This window comes from Clarias gariepinus, chromosome 5 (genome assembly GCF_024256425.1).
Source record: "Clarias gariepinus isolate MV-2021 ecotype Netherlands chromosome 5, CGAR_prim_01v2, whole genome shotgun sequence".
NCBI classification, from domain to species: domain Eukaryota; kingdom Metazoa; phylum Chordata; class Actinopteri; order Siluriformes; family Clariidae; genus Clarias; species Clarias gariepinus.
In genome coordinates, this window is record NC_071104.1 from 13,641,510 (window position 1) to 13,658,302 (window position 16,793).

Genomic DNA, 16,793 nt, shown 5'->3' on the forward strand with positions numbered 1-16,793 from the left:
TTCTTTGCCATGGGAATTTATTTCTACAGAAAGCTAAACATGGTGATGATTAGAAGAACTATAATTACAACTAAACTTGCAAATATCTAGATGCCTTGTTAATATAGCAGGTCAAGAAGACACAGTACAGATTGTACAATATTGATTAAAATTTGAACTAATGATGTTATTTAAACCCAGGAGCCAGCACTAAGTTCACGTTAGAGTCTTCATTCATTCACCTATTCTCAATGCTGCTTATCCACGTCAGGCTCACAGGGGATTGGAGCCTATCCCAGGAGACTTAGGGCATGAGGCAGGGTACACCATGGCCAGGGTGCCAATCTTTCCCAGGAAACATACACAACAGGCAATTAGGGAACCAATAAGTATAATCTGCATGTCTTTGGACTATTGGAAGGAGCCGGAGTACCTAGAGGAAACGTACCAAGCACAGGAAGAAGATGCAAACTCCACACATACCCAAGGCAGGATTTGAACCCTCAAACCGGAGGTGGGAGGTCACTGTGCTAACCACTATGCCACCATGAGCATTCATTTTAAATTCTTCTTGCTTGTAACTGGTGTTGTTCTGATGAAAAGGTGTTGACTAATTTTAGTGTAACTGCATATTACTGGTTTACTGTATACTAATATACTCACTCTACAATTTTCAAATACATAATTGTTTTAATCATAACATGTTAAAAAGACTTGTATTACTATAGAACATTAAATCATGTGTAATTGTTACTTGTCACAGTATTGTTACAGTTTTTTTAATGAGGCATTTATTTAGAACTTTTAGTCTAAGGAGTCTCCAGGGTCTGAGCTTTGTAAGAGTCTAAGCTGTGTAAGGGCTTTGCCTTTATTTAATTTTAACAAATCTTTGGACTACGGTTCAGAAGATCTCAGGTTTAAACCCCACAACCACCAAGTTGCCACTGTTGGGCACTTGAGCAAGGCCTTTAACTCTCAACTGCTCAGATGTGTAATGAGATAAAAATGTAAGTCGCTCTGGATAAGAGCGTCTGCTAAATGTAAATTAATTTAATGATTATTTCTAAAGTAAAAAAGGCCCCCAAAACCTGTCAGCATCCATAAACAAAAAATAATTAAAAATTATAAATAAAAACAAAGGTGCAAATTAACAGCCTCTGACCTTTTAATGTCTCCTCACTGTTTCTGTTTATTAGCATGTCACAAATCAATCACTTTATCAGTGTCTTCAAACAGAACAAAGTTTGTAAAAAGAAATAATATCCAAATGTTTCTCGTATGAGAATCGTACAGGACATAACAACAATGTAGTTGGGAAAAAATGGCATGTCCTCATATTAGGACATTCTGGTCTCAAGATTTTTAAATGTATTAAATTTTATGCTGTTCTTACTTTAGCACAGTGAATGTTCTGGACTGATCCTGATAGACTACTGGCTTCAATCGACCTGTACAGACATGAGGAGAATGTGCAAAACTTACACACACAAAATAACACAATTGTACGATGAAAGACAGTACTGCATCACCTTACTGCTTTGCAAAATTAGTATTGCAACATCATGACTGCTATTGCAACATTTACAAGTACAGAATGTCTCAAAAGATTCAATACATCGGGAAAGAACATACTCTAACCTACCACAAATGCATTAATAGAGTCGCTTTAAAACTGTGTGTTTATAAAAGAAATGCCCATTATGTAGGTGATGTTCTGTAAATTAGATTAGATGCATTGTATTTAGATTTTTTTTTTTTTTTTTTTTTAAAGCCTGTAGAAACACACATTTTAATTGAGCAGGAAGTCACTCTTTCCTAAGCAGCTCTTTTACTCAGGGAACAGGAGGTCAGGACACCTCTTCACCCGATTTCACATTACCTGGTCACTACTTCATGCTACAGTACGTATTTAGTGTGAACCACGCGCCTGTGTTTTTTATCTTCTCCCATACATTAATATATACGGTAATACATTCACACGGTGAAAGATGCGCTTAAATGACCTGTTTTTTGGGAAATGTAGTCTTTTTTTACCGTTACGCGAGAATAGAAGGGCGCAAGAAAACTACAACGTCCAGCAGACCCCTCTCCATCAGCCGGCTCTTGTGGTTTCAAAATAACGAAAGTTTGCCAACAGGAATGAATGCAACGGTAGTTAGCTAACCAACGACCAGTGAACTAGTGAGTAAAACGACTAACCTGATCGGTTTAACAGACTTTGTTTGAACGAATGTGCAAGTTATTTGTCTGACCAGGGTCAGGTAGTGTGCGCTGTCGTTAACAGCTAACCGCAGGGATATGACATCTCAGCCCCGACAGCCTCTAAATTAATTATATCAGTAAACTTGTATAACTCTCTCCTTCCCTCCCTAAGAAATATACAGATAAGTAAAAAAAAAACAAAAAAAACTTCACAGTAACTGCAATGCTTTATTGTTATTATATTGTTTAATGTTTTCTATGAAGAGGCGAATGCTAGTTAGCTAACAACCTGCCGGATTTTGTATCATTTAGCGACATCAGGTGTCGCAAACGCATTGTGACACAGTGCTGTACCGAGTGATGAACCGCTGTTAATGAGTTGAGCTGATTCATGCAGCCAACCTAAAGAGCTGTAACACATCATTCTCCTGTTTAACATCTATCAGTATTCTGTGTTCCTGCTTCTCTTATTATTCACTCATTATATAACGTCGGAGTTGTTTAGTACAGCACTAAGAGTCAGAGTTTTAGAAAAGCAGTATAATAATAATATAAACAGCTGTTATTTGTTTGTCAAAAGTCAGACAAATGATTTTTCAATATTTTGCAAAACTTGCAATGAATCAATTGCGAGTCGAAAGAGTATTGTTGGTGAGTCAATTGCTTTAATTTACTCTATAATCAAAAGAATCATAGAATTAGCTCACATGTTTATTCTGACCATGGGTTACAGTAGATCCAGTAACACTGGGCATTAGGGGTGACATTTATTTCATTTGCCAGACGTGATTATCCAGAGAGACTCACTCACTCACTCATCATCTATACCGCTTAATCCTGTCTGAGCCTATCCAAGGAGACTTGGGGCACGAGGCAGGGTACACCCTGAACAGGGTGCCAATCTATTGCAGGGCACACAAATACACACACTCATTCACACACTCCAGGCATTCGGCCTAATCTGCATGTTTGTGGGAGGAAACCGGATTATCCTGAGGAAACCCACCAAACATGGGGAGAACATGCAAACTCCATGCACACAGACACGGGAAGCAAACCTGGCTGGAAATCAAACCCAGACCCTGGAGGTGCAAGGCGACAGTGCTAACCACTACATCCAGAGAGACGTACAGTTTTTTTCTTTTATTATACTGTACATCTGAGCAGTTGAGTCAAAGGCCTTGCTCAAGGGCTCAACAGGGGCAACTTGGTGGTGGTAGGGTTTGAACTTGGGACCATCTGATCAGTAATTCGATGCATTAACCCTGCCCTATTTTCTTGCAGTCCACCTACCGGCATAGTTTTAAAATAAAGTAGGAGGAAACCTATGTAGACACAGGGGAGAACAACCACAGAAACGCTGCATAGACATGAGCTCAAGGTTGATCCAGAGACCTTGGAGTTGGGAGGCAGCAGCGCTATCACAGCACTATAACATTCATATCATTTAATTTCATTTAGAAGCAATTATCAGAGTTCCAAGGACACTTTGTAGTCACAACAAGGATATAAATCCATGTATGTATCATCTTTACATGTACAGTTGAATGAAAACACAGTGAAATGAATAAAACAAGAATAAAAGAACACAGAGTAAATGCAAGCGTTTATATAAGACCAAACATATTGCAAATGTATATGGTGCAGCAACATAGGATGCACGAGTCACTGGGTTGGTGGAAAAGCATGATGGAAAACATGGTTTTGTTGTTTTACAATATGGAAGCATTTGGCATGGATAGGAAAAAGGGTCCATAGTTTTCAGAGCTGTCAAGAAATTTCCATCATGACTTTGACAATGACCTTGAATTCTTTGACAGAATGACAGTTGCTGTCACTTATACAACAGATACTTAAATTTACATTGCTTTCAATCTGTGGTACATTTTCAATGTAGTCGCAAATGCTACTGATTATACTGTGTGTAGTGACTGTGTCTGACCACATCAGAGAAACCCACCCTAATGCCGGGCGTTTTTTAGTCTTCTTAATAGTAGTTTGCATTGCCAGACTTCAGATGCTTCAGCAGTGCCATAAATGCATTGCATCTGGAGTTTAGCTTCTTAATCAGTTTCATGCTTAACACATACTACGATTATAAATATTGTGCTGCATTATTAATTTTGAAATGTTGAATGTTAAAATCAATGTGCCTGTCTAACTGTAGGTTTGGGACTTATCTGGACCGTCTCAACAGAAATCTTGTGCTACAGCAGGATTACTAGGCTCAATTTATCTGGGTAGTCTCATCAGAAATCTTGTGCTGCGGCAGGATTACTGTCACCCTTTTTTGACATTTTGAATAATTCCGGGTTGTTCGTCAGCCTCTGTATCTTACCAAATGCACTTTATGATTTGACCACCTACACATGCAATTCTCTAATCAGTCAACAACCATCCTAACAGTGCAAGACATAAATTCACCTGAATGGCCAGCAACTTTGGGTAATGTTCATTTCAGCCATTAGAATGGAACAAAGTGATCTCTGTGATTTTGACGGCGGCATGATTATTGCTGCAGACAGACTCGTTTGAGTATTTCTACAAATGCTGTAATTAAAAAAAAATTCTATAAATGCTGTCATAAAAAAAAAAAAATTCAGGATGAAAAGTCCCTTGTTGGTGAGTGATCACTGAAAAATGGCCAAATTGGTTCAGTCTGACAGAAGGCTACAATAACTCAGATAACCAATCTGTACAATTGTGGAATTGAGCAAAAAAGCATCTCAGAATGAACAACAAATCAAATCTTGAGGCAGATGGCTTACAACAGCAAAAGACCACATCCGATTCTACTTCTGTCAGCAGCAGTGGCCACAGACTCACTAAAAAATTTATCCTGGTTAATGAATAAAGTCGGAAGTATCTCTGGACCTAACTAGCCTAGTGTCAACAGTTTAGGCTGGTGGAGGTGGTGTATTGGTGTGAGGAATGTTTTCTTGGCACACTTTAGGGATGTTAATACCAATCAATTTCAACAGAAATTATCCACACAAAATGACGAAGAGAAAACTATATATATAAAGATTGAAATGAATATGTGCAAATATGGGTGAATGAGGAGGAATATTTAGTAGACTGGCTAGTGCAATTTCAGCTATGCAACTGAATTATAGCAATTAAAAGTGACAGCTGTGCAAAAGTGAGTGGTGCAAGACTGAGGTAATGAAAGTCAATACAGACTAGGGCACATGATGAGTAGATGAATATGACTGTGAACAGAGATTCTCTTATGAAGGAGAGCTACACACACAGCCAAGGATGAGTAGTGGTTGAGGGACCGTCTGACCAAGAATCCCAATCACGTCCACAGGTGTTAAAAAAGATGTGTTAAGCATAAGACCCTGTGCACAAAGGATTTCCTGAGTCTGTCATAAGAGCAGCTCTGTGATAGACGTCTGTCACTGACCATGCTCTTCTGCTTGGCAAAAGCTTCATACAGTGGGTGACTGGTGTTGGACATGATGGACAGCTTTTGTTCCAGGTCCTCCCTACCAGCACCAGCTCCAGCAAAGCAGACTTAAAGGCAATTAGTCTAGTGTTCCTAAGACCCTGGAGTCTTTTAAGAGGTTAAAATGATCTAGTTATCAGGTTAAACTAATATCCATGTTTTGCTGTCAGCATGCACACAAATCCTTTTTTTAGTTTAGGTTTTAAAAAAAAATTACTAATAATCTACAGCACAACAAAATGGTTGGTAATGCTGGAAAATACATATAAGGGCAATGAGGTTGTATAAGATGTAAACGTTGAATTATTACCCACTAGTTGAATCTATTCGCTGTCTGTTTCCTTTTCTCTTCTTTTAAAAAATACCCTGAAACTAAAATTTATTTGAAATAATTTGAGTGTCTGATTAAGACTGGTCTGATGTCAGTGTGATCAATGGGTCCATCAATATACTTTTCATATTTATGTACTTATAATCTATCATCTCTATATTGATAGTACATCTCATTAAATTTCTAAATGACAGAGTAATAGATATTCTCTCTTTCTCTCTCTCTCTCTCTATCTCTCTCTCTCTCTCTCTCTTTGTGTGTCTCTCTCCCCCTCCCTCTCCTTCCCCCGACTCTCCAGGTACGACATCATGTTGGCCCGCGTGGGTGCTATGACGACAGTGGTTCTCGGCTCTGCAGTCTTCTGGGCGCAGCAGAAAACCACTGAGCCTGTACAGGCTAATCATCCTAGTTCTGACCAGTCCTCATCTCAGTATGAGCTAAAACTAGTTCAGGTATTGTTTAGACATGGAGCAAGAACACCACTGAAGTCTATACCGGATGTTCTGGAGGTGAGGTTTACTGTAACAAACAAACAAGCAAATAAATAAAGGGATTCTTACCGAATTGCTGAGCATTAACACATTACGGTATGATGGCTTATTGGTCTTTCTAGGCGCACTGGGTTCCTGACCTTCTGGAGGTTCCAGATCACACCAAGATTGATTATGTCGTTACAGACTTAAAGGGAGGCCCAAGACCCCCTTCTCCTGTGGAGGACAGCTACAGGGCCAGACCACTGACGGTCAGTTCATGTGTATAGTACGTGTTGTGTGGATGTAAGATGGAAGAGACGGGTTGATTGAGGTGTTGGATAAGGCAGCTAAAAAAAATTATTGTTGATGATCATATTCATGATTCACACATACAAAGAAAGCACTTTTGTCAAGGTCAGCAGAGCAAGAAGCAAGATTTAACACCTAGGTTTGGCTTCCTTTTGTGCCACCTGGGCAATGCTGTTAATGCGTTTTTAATTAATTTATGTACTTGTAATTATGCTTGTATTAAAAGAGGTAAGGTTGTTTTTGGTTTGAAAGTAGTAAAGGTGAAATTAAAGTTGTAAACCTACAATATTGTAAATATGAAACAAAAAAGTTGAGAAAGTCTTTCTATTGCTCTGTTTTTATCTTCCAACTAGTGAATTACAGTTTATATCTCTTAATTTATTCTCTAAACTGCTCTGTATACATTGGCTGAGAGTTTTAGGTGCATTATTCATGCCATTTAGCCAATCCATGACATTCACCTCAGAGTCCCTGTCCCCTAGGGTGGCACATACCCAGGTCAGCTAACCACGGTGGGTATGCAACAACTCTATGATCTAGGACTAAGGCTGAGGAAGAGGTACATTCAGGACACGTCTTTCCTTAGCCCCCTCTTCAACAATAAAGAAGTTTAGTGAGTTCGTTTTCAATTCCCCTCCCCTGGCATATAAACATTTTGTATGAGCAACACTCACCGCTGATATGAGTTTTGAGCTTGAGTCTGTTCATCTACAGCATTCGTTCAACAAACATTGTCCGTACCATCGAATCAGCCCGGTGTCTGGTAGCAGGGTTGTTCCAGCAGCAACAGGCAGGTAAAGACAAATGCACCGTGTGTGTGTGTGTCTGTGTGTGTATGTAGATGTGTTGAGGATAAATCAGAACATGTATTATAACCATCCATCATTCTTTTTTTTTTTTTTTTTTTTTTAGAAGCTGTGCCTATCTTCACAGTAGAAGCAGAAAAAGAGATCCTCTACCCAAACTATCACGGATGCAAACTTCTTAGGCTGCTCAGTGGGTGAGATAAGACATGGACCCTTAATTACTGTTTAAATAATCGCTGAAGGTTTGTGGATGATTATTACAGTTGTTATGCAGGAACGATTAACGTTTGTCATATTATTACTATTTTTTTTTTTTTTTTTAGAAATTCCTTTTTTTTTATTGTTAATAGTTTTTCAGTTCAATTAGATTTTTATTTGTATAGCGCTTTTAACAATTGACATTGTCACAAAGCAGCAGTTTTTGGCAAAGCTTGCGATGCATCACATCACCATGATAACATAATTGTGAACGGATTAGAAGAAAAAACAAAGTCGATCACAATAGAGCATTCCAACTGGCTGATTAAATTATACTGACCGCGGATACAGAGCCTTACTTAATATTTGCATTTATCTTAATGTCATATGATTAAGTTGCTATGTGGGGAAACAAACATCTTACATAACCTGGTCAGAGCTCGTAATTATCTTTCTTTAAGACACCAGTTCAATACTGTCCAAATCCATAGGACCATTTTGTCACCCATCCAGCACATACAAAACCAGACATTGACACAAACACATCAACTTTGTTCACAACACAAACACATTAAACCTTGCTACACACCGCAACACGGGTGTTCATCTACGAACACAATAGTTACATTAAATAGTTTTGTATCCTACTATATTAAATAGTATTCTGTGCCTCAGCTGACTTTAAATGGTTTTGAGTTTAGAATAATGTAGGCGTCTCAAATTAAGTCTGCAGCCAAAATGAACTTCCATTACTGTCTTAAATAACCTGCAGTAAGCAACATGCAACATTAAATGATGATAATACTTGTGGTGTTTTCTGGTCTGCAGTTCTCGCTGGGCAGAATCCTCCACATTACCCGACATTGCTTCTGATCTGCAGAGCATTCAGAGTGTGTTGGGTGTCAAGCCTCAGCAGCGTGTCGACTTCATCCTCATTAGGGATGACATGGTGGCCAGAGAGGTTGAAGCAATATTTTGCATACTATCTAAGAACTGTCTATGAGAGTCTATGATACGTACATGGCCATATCGTAGTATCTCTGGTAGATGCTGTGTGTTCAAATTATTATAGTAGTGTCATTTCATTATTTGTATTTAGTGCTAATATGCATACATACACAACTCTGATCAACATTTAGTCTATACTGTATGTTCCTATTCAACACTCCTATTTGTTTCTCCTTTTAGACTCACAGACTGCCATCTCCTGCAGCACTCAATAGCTGGAGATCTAAAGTAGAGCAGAGAGCTGTGGATATGATCTGGCACATCTATGAGCCAAGTAACAGGTGGGACACTCTAGATGGCATCTTTCAGCTAAGCAACTTAAACATGTGACAGATTTAACATTGCAAAAGTAGAACTTTGACCATGAATTGAATTTGTTTCTGTTTTCTACATGTATACCCTACACTACAGAGTCCCTGTAAAAGTCAGGAGTCACTGTGATTTTATATAAATAAATTTAATTCCCACCCTTTCAAGTGAACAATGGCCTTTCCATTCGATTGAGATACACTTACTGACCACTTTTTATTCATGCAACTTTTTAATCAAGCACTTGTGTCAGCATTCCAGTGCATAAAATTATGTCGATTTGAAAATATCAGGGAAAATATGTGATCTTAGGGATTTTAATTGTGGCTTGATCGTTGTTGCCAGACGAGCTACTATGAGTATTTCTATAGCTGGCGAAGTTTCAGACACAACAGTCTTTAGAATTTACTCAGAATGATACTTTAAAGAGAAAAACATCCAGGGAGTGGCAGTTCTAAAGATGGAAATGCTTTGTTGATGAGTGAGGTCAACAGAGAGTGGCCTCACTCAGTTACAGGCTACAGTATCTCAAATCATTCAGTACAAATGTGGTAAACAGAAAAGCATTTTGGAATGCACAGTGTGTCAAACCTTGAGGCAGATGGGCTACAGCAGCAGAAGGCCACATCAGGTTCCACTTTTGTCACGCAAAAACAGAAGGCAAAGGCTGCAGTGGGCTCAGAATAACTAAAACTGAGCAGCTAGGGTCACTGGATCCTTCCTAGTCACTGGATCTGAATCCACACATTTGGTATGTGATAGAACGGAAGATTCACAACATGAAAGGGCAGCTGAATGATCTGCAAGGAGTCTGTGATGCGATCATCTCACAACGGACCAGAACCTCAAACGAATTTTTCCAACACCTTGTGGAATCATGCTATTTTAAAAGCAAATGGAGGCCCGATCCAGTATCAGTCTAGTGTTCGTGATCATAAAATGTTCAGTGAGTTTATGTTAACCTCTTAAATTTAGGACTGTTGTATGACCATATTTTTTTAAATTATTAAAGGTATTTCTTAACCTGGTTTAATAAACATGGCAATGAGTTCCTCAGTGGCCTTACCAGGTACTGGATCTGAATCTGACAGAACACCATTGGGACATGGTGGGAATTTGGGCTTTGCTCCATTCTACATTTACATTTAGACATTTGGCAGACACTCTTATCCAGAGCAACTTAAAAAAGTGCCTTAAAGTTTCCATCATTGGATAGATCCTTACACTGGTTACTTGGTTACTAACATGAAATTGCATTTGAATTGCATGAAATGTTTCCAGCATCATGTAAAATAAATGCCATAAACATTTGCAGCTGCTTCAAGAAGAAAGAGAGGTTTAGCCAGGATTACTATAGTATTCATAATAAAGTGGCCAGTGAATGAATAACTAGTCTGTACTTGTATTGGTTCCTGAGCTTTTGGACACCCTGTGTGTATATAGACACTATAAGACATTGCTCCTAAATAAGGCAGGAGTTACTAGGGAGCTACATATTGATAAAAAGAAAACATTGTGAACTATTATTGTGTGGTTTTGTTTGTATTTAGGGAGAATCTTCAGCTGTGTGTGGGTCCTGTTCTTCACACTCTGCTCACAAACATGGAGACCAAGGTTCAGGGTAATGCCTCTAAATCAGACAGGTGAGTGTTTTAAATTTCTCCTGAAGACTTAAAAAAGCAAATGCATTGTAGGATTTATAGAAAGTAGTCACATTCCCACCAACAATAATCTGGCACAAAAAAGAAAGACAGGGGGACCTTGCTATTTGTATTTCATTAGGGGTGTTCAAGTCAAACCGTGACTTTTGATTGTAATGAATAACAGTTATGAGAGGGGAAAAAGAAACTCCCTTTATTTCTCTATATAATCCCCTGCTACACTATGCACTTATCCCAGCATTTCACTAGTGCTTGGTTACCATCAAAGTTAAAAGTTTTATCTAGAATTGACTTGGAGCAAGGTCGGGACTGTATGGGGGATGTGTAATAACTCTCTGCTGAATTCCTGTAATGTGCAAGTGGTGTTCATGAATGACTTTGCGTACAGTTCCCACAGACAGATACGTGTCTTCCGCAAGGTGGTGACAAGTTATCCATGATTTTCAGTGATCAGGCGTTCCACTCGCTGAATGTTCATGAGAACAAATGCAGTGTGCTCTAAGCTACCTCAGCTGGTATTGTACATATGGCCTTCTTCAAAACGTTTGCACCATTCAGATGTTTTACTGCAGCTTAGAGTTTCATCACCATACTGTGCTTGAAGTCTTCTGTAAGTGTTATTTGACTCACGCCTTCATTCATGAGAAATTTCAGCACAAGTCCTGGTTTGATTCGAACGCCCCTTTTACTTAATAAACCACATTTACTAAAAACATGATAGAGAGAACAAACATATGTAAAGCAGACTGTGACACTGGGTTATCTGTAAGCATTTTTAAGATGTTTCTTAAAAATGCTAACAGATAACCCAGTGTGCTAATCTAGCAGCATTTAATGACCCGTACTCTGAGATAATGTTGACAGACTGCGGTAAATCCTTATTTCTTTGTCTACTTGCTCATAAACATTCTGTGAGCCACTTTATCTCCCTAGTGTTGTGACCTACCTTTTTATTTTATTTTATGAAAACGTGTGTTTGTGGAACAAGGAAGCTGTTTCTATACTCGGTGCACGACACTACGTTAATGCCGTGCTTGATGGCACTGGGTGTGTTCGATATGAAATGGCCTCCGTATGCAGCTGACCTCACACTCGAACTGTACCAACACCAACAAAACAAGCAGCACTATGTCAAAGTATCCTACATTGGTCAGGTGAGACCCTTGACACATTTTGTGGGCATTCAATGATATAATGCATTACTTATAATTCTATATCTGTTCTTTTGTGCCTCAAAGGATCAGAAGATCCCCGGATGCAGTGATGTCTACTGTCCTCTGAGAGAGTTTAAGCAGGCTTTGTCCATGTACTCACTGCCTGAGGAGGGCTACCACACACTCTGTAACCGCAAAGCAGAAATCCCCACCCACTGACTTCACACTGCCTCACGCCTTTAAAAACACGAAACGAGTCCAGTTTTGCTTATTTCACGTTTACATGCATTGATGGAAGAAGATTAGTCTTTTTTTTTTTTGTTGTTGTTTTTTTGAGTAGTTCCAGTATCAGCAGATTTACATTTTAGTTTAGGAAAGTCTTAATCATGGAGCTCAGCATTTATACATTATATGGTCAACAAATAAAACATGCATTATGTACTTATTTGAAGTTATGCCTAAGTAGAATTGCACATAAAATATGCAGTATCAGAACGAAAGAAATAAATGGCCCTGAAAATTGAACTTATTTATTTGTTATAAAGTAATCAGCTATTTGTCACTCAGGGGCCACTTTTGCATTTGTGGATGTACAGTGTCCATGAGTGTGTGCTTATTTCCCCCTCTATGGGGTGTTTTACGGCAGCGCCAGCAATGTGAAATACACTGTAGATGGTTTTACTTTAGATGGTGAACCAGTTTTTGTGGATTTATTCAACTTCTGTCATAATCATGTGTTCTTTTAGCAAATCTTAAAAGCACACATTAAATCCTTAAATAAAATTAAGTAGTCTAAAATATTTTTTATTTAAATATTTAAACTATACCACACACCACATATAAATAAAACTTTTATTTTTAGATACCAGAAACTTCAAAATAAGGTGGGGTGGTGGGGGTGGGTTGGTGGTGGGGGTTTCCTGTTCTTGTCTGACAAGTTTGGAACATCATGTGGTCTTGTGCTCACTGGACCAGCATTGACATGCTATGTATTCTGAGATGCTTTTCTACTCATCACAGTTGTAAAGAGTGTTTATTCCTTAAGTTATTCCTGTGGTACCCTGTAAGCTTAAACCAATCATGTCATTCACACCTATTATTCACCATTAAGAAAACCGTTTAGCCTGCATAATGGCAACTTTCTTTTATTCTGTGTAAGCTCCATTAAGGTTATTGCATTTGGAAATTACAGGAGATCAGCAATATCTAAAATACTTAAATCCACCAACAATCATGCCAAGGTTAAAGTCATTAAGATGCATTTCTTTCCCATTTAATGTTTAATTTGAACACTAAATTTCTCGACCTGCTGCATGTACGTGATTCTATGCAGTGTAGTGTAGTCTACGGCTGATCGGTTAAATGCATGAACGTACTGTACAGGGAGGGCAGATTTTTGACAGTCCAATCTACTGTAGGAAGGGGACATTTTAACACATTTTAACACAACAGCACACAGAGACATTTGATAAAATTGTGTTCTTCCAGCTTTGTTTTGGAGAAGAACTACCTAAGAGTGTGACGGTGAACTGTCCACATACTTTTAGTCATATAGTGTATATCTCGTCTTATAGGATTCTTTATACACAAGAAGCCATTTCAATGTTTCAGAATTCAAGCGTTGACTATATTGCTAATCCCTAACTTCCATATTTCACACTGGAGCAAAAGCTGTAAAAAAAAAGCACCTGCAGCTGTGGTCCATGGTTCTGAATGATGATTACTCTGCTTGCTGTAATCTTCCTGTAGTGCACTGCAGCAGCAGGCTGGCTGTTGAGGTAAAGGTTGGGAGTATGCCGAGCACAAAAAGGGTCCGCAATAAATCAATTAGCAGCTAGTTGTTGAATATTCTGACCTTGAGAACAAATGCTGTGAAGGTACAGTGAGGGGGACGTTCAGAACATTTAAACAGGGAGTATGGACCTAATTCTTATGCAAAAAAGGGAGATGTTGTGCAGGGCAACAGGTGCGCATATATCAACACAGAATGCGGAATCACGTGATCATGCAAAGCACGTCGCTACTTGCAGCAGCACAATCAGGTACCTGCTTCAGAGCACCGTCCCCAGTGACTTTCTTTAACTTTATTGCTTCATTTGCTTATCATTATGCAAAGAGGTCTACTGGATGTTATGTGTGGAGACAAAATTGTGATAGTATGGTTAAACCAAGTAAGAAAAGCTCCTTTTGTTAATCAAATTATTAAAATAAAATCACCATGCTCTGGGAGCATTCAGAACTGTAGTTTGATCTAGAGGTACGCACAGGACATCTTCTAATGAGGTTAATTGTAATTCTCAAAAAAAAACAAAACATTTATTACCATGAGCGGATGCTAAAAATAATAAACAAGATTATTCTTGTCTCTTCATGTTCTTCTGTTAAAGAATGCTGCCTTTTTTATTTTTTTTTTTATCCAGCAAGCTAGTAATGGAAAAACTAGTCCTAAGGCACAACACTTCCTTAAACATGTTGCTCTTAGATAAGCCACACACTTGCATATCCACACAGTGCGCAGTGTAAACAGCAATTCTGCTGGCAACATCTCTACTGAACATGTCTGAGAAAATGTTTATATTGCTTCACTGTGCACTCTCTGTAAGCAGTGTTTGATGTTACGATATGATGCTTCAAAAGCATTCTCTTTATACCAAGGTTCTGGAGAGGAGACTGTTTGAGGGGTGTCCAGGTCAAACCGGGACTTGTGATGTAATTTCTTGCGAATGAAGGCGTAAAACTTGTACACCTGTACAATCAAAAATCCTGGTTTGATTCGAACGGCTTTTTCAAATGCATTTTGCATTCACCAGTAATGTGCAAAAGATGTAGAATGGTATTTTTTTTCCCGCCGACACCCCGGGTAGATTTCTAAGCCTGAAAAGCCACTGCCACTGATTGACACAATCATAGATTAGACTCTATAAATAAACTGTGGCTCTTGTCATATAGTAAAAAGTAAAGAAACAGGTGGTTGACTCCATGTGGTTTGCTTAAAGGTGACATTTTCCCACAATGTACTCATCATAAAATAATTTATATATTTAAAACACTTTTTTTATCTTAGTTTAAAATGTTTTTTATTTTTCCATCACCCCAATAAATTGGCAGGTTGATGAAATAGTTGTGTGACTGTACAGTAGCTGCTGAGTAACTGAGTATTTTTTTTAGAAAACATTAAATTTAGATTACATTACAGCCCTAAAAATGGGTTTAATTTATTTTTCTCCTCAATATGCAAAAAATAAAGAAGAAGAAAAAATAAATGCATCGTATGCTGTGTGCATCGATGGAGTTAATGATTGTGTTTAATTATAATTAGTAATGTATAATATATTAATAACTGTTCTTGATGTGTTGTGTTATAACAACACATGCAAAATACAATATACTATGTATGTGAATGTATTTTGTAAGTTTTCTATCAATTTTGTCGAGACATTTGAGAAAGTAAGAAGTTTAAAAATTACTTCAATTGACGTTTAATTAAAACCACTTTGCATTGTTTATGGAATAATCTTCCCCTTGGGTAGTTATTTCTAACATTGTGGTTAATTTGTTGTTTTACCTTTATAGATATTGCTTTAAGAACAATGATAAGTCTGATAAGGCAGATTGTCTATAGTGAAGTTAAACAAGCAGTTATATGTTATATAATTCGAGTTTTTGTAATATGATGTATCATCATGGTATAGGGTATATGATATAATCATGGTATAGTAAAATTAGGTCATGTAAGGTTTGGATTTAAACTTATATTAAGGTTTCTTTAATGATGTTTTAAATGCAATTAGCTCTAAGAAAACACTTGTTTCTTTTAGGAATTAATTCACCCAGTAGGATGAGGTTTAAGACACTAAAACTATTATGTATTCCTGCAGCGTTTGCACTTGCATGCGTGTGTAGCGTTGGACTTGACTCAGACTATGATTCACACAGGAATTTTAAGAAGCTCTGCAGGACGTCACACTCATTTCGGAATCCTCCAGATGCATTTGTGGAATTTTGTAACATCTGCACAATTCCTAAATGATTCATGTCCCCTTTCCATGGAGTCGAATTCCATTGCTGAGGTGACACACCTAGATCTGGAGGGTTGTGTGTGTGTGTGTGCAGAGCCTTTCCTTAGAAGGAATGATGCACTATTTCAAGCTGTATATTTATATAACTTGTTCTTGCTGCCAATATATATATATATATATATTATATTATATTGGTACACTTTTACAGATGTGTCTCTTCTGTAAATTGGTGACAAGTTATCCACCGATTTTCAAGAATTGGGTGTTCCACCCGACTGATCCTAAATATTCACCTCGGCCCTGATCACCTCTCACAGACTACTACAAAATGATTGCACCATTTCACTATTTTACTGCAGCCAAGAGTTCATCATCGTGCTGTGATTCTTAAAGTCCTCTATCCATGTTGATTGTTTTTACGCCTTCATTTACAAGACATTTAATCACAAGTGCCAGTTTGACTTTAACGTCCCTTATAGAAACTGTCCTAGACATGCAGAAAAAAATTCGCCTAATACTTATTACTAATCGTTTCTAATTCAGACAGCCCTTTTTACTACATCTGATAAATGTTCCTCTATATGTTTGATAATTATGATTTTGCTGTTGGTGGGTCCACATGTTATAAATTTATATTTATATTTATTTGGCATTTAAAAAGGTGAAAATGAAAGCTTTATCATTTTAATATTAGTGATATTTTTTTTTTTACTCATATTATAGCTAATCTTAACATACCCAATATTTATATTTATAAGCATAAAAGAAAAAATATCTAAAGATAACAGCCAGGAGTGGCATCTCATTACCAAGCTGGAGTCAAAAAGTGAGTAAGTAAATAAACAAACAAAAATAAATAACTCTGTAAATTAATGCTAATATTTTGCAATCTC

The 16,793-nt window shown here is 37.8% G+C and overlaps 1 protein-coding gene across 1 annotated transcript; it reads left to right on the top strand.

Annotated features, from left to right (window-relative positions):
* The first annotated feature begins 2,063 nt into the window (after positions 1-2,063).
* Positions 2,064-12,668, top strand: acp6 (acid phosphatase 6, lysophosphatidic). The gene is made up of 11 exons (XM_053495943.1): positions 2,064-2,160; positions 6,262-6,472; positions 6,577-6,705; positions 7,228-7,358; positions 7,460-7,539; positions 7,658-7,745; positions 8,578-8,710; positions 8,938-9,038; positions 10,617-10,709; positions 11,716-11,881; positions 11,966-12,668. The coding sequence occupies exons 2-11, from the start codon at positions 6,272-6,274 to the stop codon at positions 12,098-12,100; spliced, it is 1,257 nt and encodes a 418-aa protein (XP_053351918.1). The 5' UTR covers positions 2,064-2,160; positions 6,262-6,271; the 3' UTR covers positions 12,101-12,668.
* Positions 12,669-16,793: the final 4,125 nt, after the last annotated feature.